General features: G+C 41.7%; 1 protein-coding gene across 1 annotated transcript; it reads right to left on the reverse strand.

The window, feature by feature from the left end:
* Nucleotides 1-252: 252 nt before the first annotated feature.
* On the reverse strand, nucleotides 253-5,567 carry SMG8 (SMG8 nonsense mediated mRNA decay factor). The gene is made up of 4 exons (XM_077745575.1): nucleotides 3,815-5,567; nucleotides 2,967-3,112; nucleotides 1,115-1,987; nucleotides 253-693 (listed from the first exon to the last, which is right to left on the reverse strand). The coding sequence occupies exons 1-4, from the start codon at nucleotides 5,565-5,567 to the stop codon at nucleotides 496-498; spliced, it is 2,970 nt and encodes a 989-aa protein (XP_077601701.1). The 3' UTR covers nucleotides 253-495.
* Between the last annotated feature and the right edge of the window lie 1,974 nt (nucleotides 5,568-7,541).

Raw genomic sequence — 7,541 nt, forward strand, 5'->3', positions numbered from 1 at the left:
TTTTTTTTTTTTTTTTTTTGCACATAATACTCATACCTTTACCAAACAACCTATTGGATCATCTTGTTTTGAAAATAATTTCAGAAGCAGCATCTTAAGGAAAATCCTAGCTAAAACATCATTTTTTAACCGAAACAAAGTTTTGGCTTAACATGATTAAGCAATATTCAGTTATGATAGAAACAGGTTTTATTATGGACAGTGAAACAGAAACAAACAAACACAGAGGTATCAACCAGGTATTCTATGTCCTTTTCTACAAGAACCAGTGTTTATTAAGAAGGCATAGGCCCATTTACAATAAATATCAATTAAATCATAAAACAGTGGAACTATTACACCAATACTGAACTCCTATAATCAAAGCACATTCTGGATTCAAGAAAACACAGCATACATGTACCAAAACAAAAACAAGGAAACAAAATGAAAAAGAAAAAACCATACACACCAAATCAGAACACCAGCCTTAAGATGGAACTGGCTGTAAAACACTTATTGTGTTACTGCTTTAACAACTCCACGGAGCACCTTGTAACTCATTAGCTGCACGTTTTCCTTAGGAGGGAAACAAGGTCCTCTCTCAGTCACGTATGCATAAGGAAATCTCAACACCCAGAGGCCATCTGGTGGGAGAGTGATTTCTTGTTTTTCTGGGTAGAATACTGGACATGGTGGTGGGCCTGGCTGAACCTGAAAAGTATAAAGGTAATATACTTACTTTCACATTTTACGTTAAACACCTGAAAGATAAATGCCTAAACAAACAGTAAGTTCAAAGAGCGTATAAGATTAAGTAGGTACTGGGTAAACTAATCATATCTAAAATTACATTATTTAGTCTCAAATATTACCCTACTTTTCTACAGATTTTTTTTCCCTACAGATTTTTAACTTCAAGTTCTGCCTTTGAACTAAATAATGTGAATTGATGGTGTGAACTGATAAACACACCCATGATTTATTTTTCAAGAACTAGATTAGGTATAAAAGGTATTTAAAATTATGACCTGTTTAATGAAATAATTAGATATTATCCTGAATTTTTAAAAAACAATCAAAACAAACATCAGCAATTTTTTTGTTTGAAGAGAGGAAAGAGTGTATTTCTTACCTGGGGCATTAGTATTATCTGCAAAGGAGCATCAGGAACTACAACAAAAAGCCTCATAAGTTGAGCATAGTGTGGTTTTAGCCCTCTACCCTGAGATGATGACAGAATATATAAGGGCATATCACTATTCAGGGCTTTTAAAGCAGATTCCTTTGGCCCACTTCCCATTACTTTCATTACTTTGTCAGGTCCTGAACACATAAACCTCCGGCCTCTAGAGTCTTCATATTCAAAGCCCACAAATGCTCGAGCTATGTCATCTCTCCGTCTTCCTCTTCCCATTACTACTGCACTTCGCTTTCCAGGAATAGCTTTATTTGGAGCAGGCCAAGAATTTGTGTCTAAGTCTCCTTCATCTTCGGCTCTAGTTCTGATGACAATGTCCCAAGGCATAAGATAGTTTGTTCCTGGAATGAAGCCTTGTTGGTCTAAACCTGTATGAAAGTTGTAAGACTTAGCAGGGCCTAATTTAACCAATGACCAGCTGGAGAATTTGGGTAGGAGACCTTTAGGGCAATTTGAATGTAGCATGCCTGGGAGATACTCAACTGTGGATGCCTGTCTATCAACCAAGTTTGGTCTTTTCTCAGTTTTTACTTCTCCTTGACCATGAACTTCTGGATTATCTCCTCCTGCTTGTGGGTCAGCTGGATAGGTACCTAAACTATCTGTGGATTGGCCTAAGCTCAAAGCTAAACTCAGGCTTGTGCTGTCTCCTTGGGTTTGAGGTTCTTTTTCTTTAAGTTTATCAGCATCTGCATCTGGAGGGGCAGGAGAAGATTCATTTTTGGCAGGAGCAGGATCGGGAGTACTTGGTTCAAATACTGGGAAATTGATATGATCCAATTTTCCACAACATTTTTCTTCCAGAAGCTACAGAGGAAGAAACAAAATAAAACAAACTAAACAACTCTGTGACCTTTTCATTTAAAATAACACATTTTTCACTCTAAAAAGCAAGATTAACAATTAATGGGTAGGGGGGGTGCCTGGGTGGCTCAGTCGGTTAAGTGTCCGGCTTTGGCTCAGGTCATGATCTGTTTGTGAGTTCAAGCCCCATGTCAGGCTCTGTGCTGACAGCTCAGAGCCTGGAGCCTGCTTTGGATCCTGTGTCTTCCTCTCTCTCTGCCCCTCCCCTGCTCATGCTCTGTCTCTCTCTCTCTAATATAAATAAACAGTAAAAAAAGTAAATAAACAATTAATGGGCAAGCAAATAAGTTCATATAAAGAACTTTACCGTGTCTACATATCACACTCAAGTCACATTTACTTTTCTAGATTTTTTTCTAACATTAAAATAAAAATGTTTATTTATTTGGGGAGTCTGGGTTGCTCAGTTAAGTGTCTGACTCTTGGTTTCAGCTCAAGTCATGATCCCACGGTTGGTGAGATTGAGCAGCTGCATTGGGCTCTGTGCTGAAAGCATGGAACCTGTTTGGGATTCTCTCTCCCCTGCCCCCTCGCTCTTTGCTTCTCCCCCGACTCATGCTCTCTCCCTCAAAATAAAATTTAAAAAACTTTTTTTAATTAAAATTTTAAAAAATGTTTATTTATTTATTTAGAGAGGGAAAGAGAGCGTGAGCGGAGGAGAGGCAAAAAGTGAGAGGAGAGAGAGAATCCCCAAGCAGATTTTGCTCTGTCAGCATAGACCCTGATGTGGGGCTTGATCTCACAAACCACAGGATCATGACCTGAGCTGAAATCAAGAGTCAGATACTTAACTGAGAGAGCCTCCCAGGAGCCCCTACTTTTCTAGATATTTTGCTTCTGAAGATATGTACTTTAACTTAGATGGTCGTTAAAAAAAAAAAGAGAGAGAGAAAGAGGAAGAAGAAAAAAATCAAGAGTCTACCTGATAAAAGTCATAGTTAGCTGCCTTGATATCAAAGGGATCATCTCGAGGTGCTTGTTTCCTTCCACAGTTACAGGCACCAGTAGATCGAGCTCGGCTGTTGTGATACAGCACAGGAGGATTTCTATCAGCCTCTGGTTTTTCTCCTGGAAAACATAATACTTACCGTTAACTTCACACACACAATGCTGAGTCAAAGTTATTTTATATTCTATAGCATCTAACCCCCAAAATTTCTCAAACAGTACTTTGGAAATAAGAAGAAATTACAAACAAAACAAAAACATCAAAAACACAAAACCTTGAGTATATACACATAAGAAGCACTGAAAACTCATAAAATGATACATATTTTCAATCTAAAGATTTAGATGCTTAGGGTTTGTAAGTACATTTTATCATCATCATGGTGACCTTACATTGCAATGGTTCAACAAAAACTCCAAAATAAAAATGTTAATATGAAATTTCTGTAACTTTATGCTTTAATAATTCTAATTTACTAAGCCCCTATGGTTCATCCTTTAAATACAAGAAAATAATTAGTAGTCATAGTTGTTTTCTTTTTAGAGCAGGAGAGAAAACTTAAATTTGATACAACTAAATTTCTGTAAGGCTTTTTAAAATTATCAATACATAGTGAAAAGCCTCTCTTAAAACAAGAATAAACAGGCACCTGGCTGCCTCAGTCAATAGAGTATGCAATTCTTGATCTTGGAATTGTGTGTTCAAACCTCACATTAGGCATAAAGATTACTTAAAAAAATAAATAAAATAATAATGACAATTTAAAAAAATATAAACATAGCTCAGTTTTGATTTCAAAACGCCGAAAAAATTTTAGCTACCTGATTTAGGTAATGAGTGAAATTTATGTACACAGTGTTGATCAGTTAAACTCCTTTCCTCACAGAGCTGATGGCCATTGCTCCAAAACTTGTAGCAGTCCTCATGTAGCTGCATGGCATACTTGTGAAAGGCAGGACCCCTAGCATGTTGACTGTACACTCGAAGAGCCTGGGCAAGCTGATTTTTATGGACAGTCATTGTGTAGTTATGAGGCAAATTTGACTGATAGGCACTATGGGCCATGGGCAAAGCTTTTTGGCACCGGTTTTCTGAGAATTTGGTGTCAATATCCAAAAACCCTTCCAAGACTTTAATACTGCTTAAAATCTTAGATGTTAGCTCCCCAGTGGGAGATCCCAAGTCCTCCTCTTTCCCATCAATAGCTACTTCGTACAGTTTTGAAGCTGCTGAGATCCATTTCTGATAAGTGGGAAGTTCAAAATGGGAAGGCTGTGGGTTCCTGCCCACACTGTCATCAAAACCTTTCTTGCTTAGGACTAACTCCACATGCTGCCATAGAAACTCCCGAAGAGTGAAATCCACTAGCTGCCCTGAAGAACTGGAACTGCTGCTGTCAATGTGGAAAGAAAGCTGCTGTCGGCTATGCTGCCTCATCACCTGGTATCTCCTGGGCCCAGAAAGGGGTGCAGGCACCAGCAAAGATTCTGGGTCCTTCACAGTACAATGACTCCTAAGCTGGTCCAGCAACATGCCTACTGGGTCCTCCTCTTGGCTTCCAGGAACTATGTACACAAAAGCTTGGTTGGCAGGCACAGTAAAGAGGCAATTGATACTCTGGTTAGTTAAGACGCGACTCTTCCTAAAGATTCTATAGATCTGGTCCTCCAGGGCATGCTGCAGTCTCCTTTTGGGAGAATGCTTCTTGGGCTTGTCTGGATGAGCTGGGTCTTGACTCCGAGGGGGTTCCACCTTCAGGGCTCCATTGAGTTGAAAGAGGAAAAGGAGTCTAGGTGGGCAAGGTCGGCAGTTTAGCTTCCAGTCTTTGCCAACTGGACAATCCTTAATGGCTGTTTTGAGGAGGGGCAGTACTTTCTGTCTCAGTCCATCAAGGGCTCTGAATACTCGATCATAAGTGATGTCAAAAGAACAGGTGGGATGGACCAGAAGCAGGATATGACAAACGGAGAAAAGGTAAAGGAGACTGAGACACTGCAGCTTCTCTTGATGCTTCCAGAACTCGTGTGCTTCAGCATGAGGTAAAGAGAGGCCACCTCCAGCTTCCCCGCTCTGAAGGGCACGACAAGCCCGCAGAAGCTGTGAATTGTCACAGATAGAAGTGAGAAGAAGATAAAGAACTTTGCTTTCCTGATTGTAATAGGCCTGCAGAAGGCTGTAGTCCTGGGAGCCTGGCTCAGTTCGCTTCCCTTCAGTGGCAGGTACACCTCCCCGAACTGAATCCCCAGCCCCAGCGTCTCCGGCTCCACCAGCCTCCCCGACGGCGCCAGCCTCGGTCCTGATTCCAGGGCCTGAGTCCCCAGGATCTTGCTGGCGAAAGAGGGGAAAGACCTGTCGGTCGCAAACCGTATTCACAAGTGAGAACTTCTCGGAATTCAGTCGCAGAGCCGTCTTGCCGAAGATTCCTACCACGCAGATCTCATCCTCTCGCCAAGGAGGTTCCAGTCCACCAGCCACACTCCCTCCGCCCTCTGTAGGGGACACCTCGGGATTTTCAGAGCCAGTCCAGGTTGAAGCACCCATTAGAAGCTCTCGCAAGCTCACGGGACCCGCCATAGTGCAGAGAATCTTTGTACCCTTTCCGGTCCGCCCTGAAAACCTAACCGGCTTTCGTCCAACTTTAAAATCCCTCCTCCGCTTCTTCATTCCTGCTTTCCTCTGATTTTAGGTTCCGCCCCCCGCTCATTCTCTCCCAGTTTTCGCGGTTTTCCCTATTCCTGTAGCACAGCTTAAGATTGTTCTCAACCGGGGACGGTAGGAATTGAGGGATCAAAAAGACAATCGGAAACAGCTGGTTTGCATTTCAAGGAATACATAAACACTGCAAAAGAAGCTTATCAAGTGACTTGCAAAAACAAAAATGGTTCAGTTTAAACTTTAAAAGCTTGCTACAGAAGGTGTAGTCTTCAGACCGAAGTGGGAGTTAGTTAGAAAGGCAGGCCCCAGCCCAGACCTACCGAATCAGAGCATGCATTTCAACTAGATGCTAACGATTTTGTACACACTTTACAGTTTGAGAAACACAGCTGTAGAAATATCTTGCAAAGGTGAACCGATTTCCTTTCTTTTCTATTCATAAAGGAATTTAATTCACTCATATCCGTGTAAAACAAAGCCAGTGATTTTGAAAGGAGCACAAGCTTTAAAAGAATCATTTCTTAGAGCGCCTGGGTGGCCCAGACGGTTAAGCGTCGAACTTCTGCTCAGGTCATGATCTCACAGTTCCGGAGTTGAAGCCCCACGTCCTTGCCAAGGATTCGGATCCTCTGCCCCCTTCTCTCTCTGCCCCTCCACTGCTCGTGTTCTCTCTCAAAAATAAATAAACAGCGGCGCCTGAGTGGCTCAGTCGTTAAGCGTCCGACTTCAGCTCAGGTCATGATCTCATGGTTCATGGGTTCTAGCCCCGCGTCGGGCTCTGTGCTGACAGCTAGCTCAGAGCCTGGAGCCTGTTTCAGATTCTGTGACTTCCTCTCTCTCTGACCCTCCCCTGCTCACACTCTCTCTCTCTCAGAAATAAATAAAACATTAAATTAAAAATATTTTGTTTATTTGCTTTTTACTAGTTCTCTACTTCTACATGTCCAGATCCTACTTCTCTTTGAAAAGCCAACTAAAATGAGAAATTCTACATGTTTATCAACATAAATTATATTGTGATCCTCACCCTGTAGATTATTTGCTATGTTTAATATGTGATTTTGTTGATTTAAAATCATCTTAACAATTCTTTGACTTATAAATCCAGGAAAAATAGTATATATTAACCATAAACATTGTACAGATATTCCAAGTAAACAAAATGTTGAAAAATCAAATATTAAATAGCCCCATGGGGTGCCTGGGTGGCTCAATAGGCTAAGCATCTGACTTCAGCTCGTGTCATGATCTGATGATTTGTGGGTTCAAGTCCCACAGTGGACTCCACACTCTGTCTGCTTGGGATTCTCTCTCCCACTTGTGCTCACTCACTCTCTCTCTCTAAATGAATAAACTTAAAAAGAAGAAGAGTCCTTTGAAGAAAATAGGAACAAGAACTCTCATACTTTGCTGAAGGGACCGTGGATTGATTGGTACAACGACTTGGGGAACTAGTTTGACATGTTCTGGAAAATAGGCATGTTTATTTTATTTTACTTAACTTTATTTTATTTTAATGTTTATTTTTGAGAGAGAGAGAGTGCGAGCAGGGGAGGGGCAAAGAGAGAGTGGTAAATAGGATCCAGAGTGGCCTGTGTACTGACAGCAGAGAGTCCAAAGTGGGGCTCAAACTCACTCACCACAAGATCATGACCTGAGCCGAAGTCGGAAGCTTAACTGCCTGAGCCACCCAGAAGCTCCTAGGCAAGCTTTAAAATCTAGCAGTTCCACTCCTAGGTATACACACTAGAGTAATCAAGAATATTCATAATGGCTGGGCGCCTGGGTGGCTTAGTCGGTTAAGCGTCCGACTTTCGCTTAGGTCATGATCTCGCGGTTCGTGGGTTCGAGCCCCGCGTCGGGCTCTGTGCTGACTGCCAGCTCAGAGCCAGC

The sequence above is a fragment of the Crocuta crocuta genome, unplaced genomic scaffold (genome assembly GCF_008692635.1).
Source record: "Crocuta crocuta isolate KB4526 unplaced genomic scaffold, BGI_CrCroc_1.0 scaffold333, whole genome shotgun sequence".
Classification (NCBI taxonomy): Eukaryota; Metazoa; Chordata; class Mammalia; order Carnivora; family Hyaenidae; genus Crocuta; species Crocuta crocuta.

What these genes read in the sequence shown, in the direction of transcription:
- SMG8 (XM_077745575.1), bottom strand. Translation starts at nt 5,567, where the DNA reads ATGGCGGGTCCCGTGAGCTTGCGAGAGCTTCTAATGGGTGCTTCAACC. An exon ending in TCACTCATTACCTAAATCAG is followed by an intron (nt 3,113 to 3,814) that starts GTAGCTAAAATT and finishes TATGTTTTCCAG; the next exon opens with GAGAAAAACCAGAGGCTGAT. An exon ending in CTAACTATGACTTTTATCAG is followed by an intron (nt 1,988 to 2,966) that starts GTAGACTCTTGA and finishes CTTCCTCTGTAG; the next exon opens with CTTCTGGAAGAAAAATGTTG.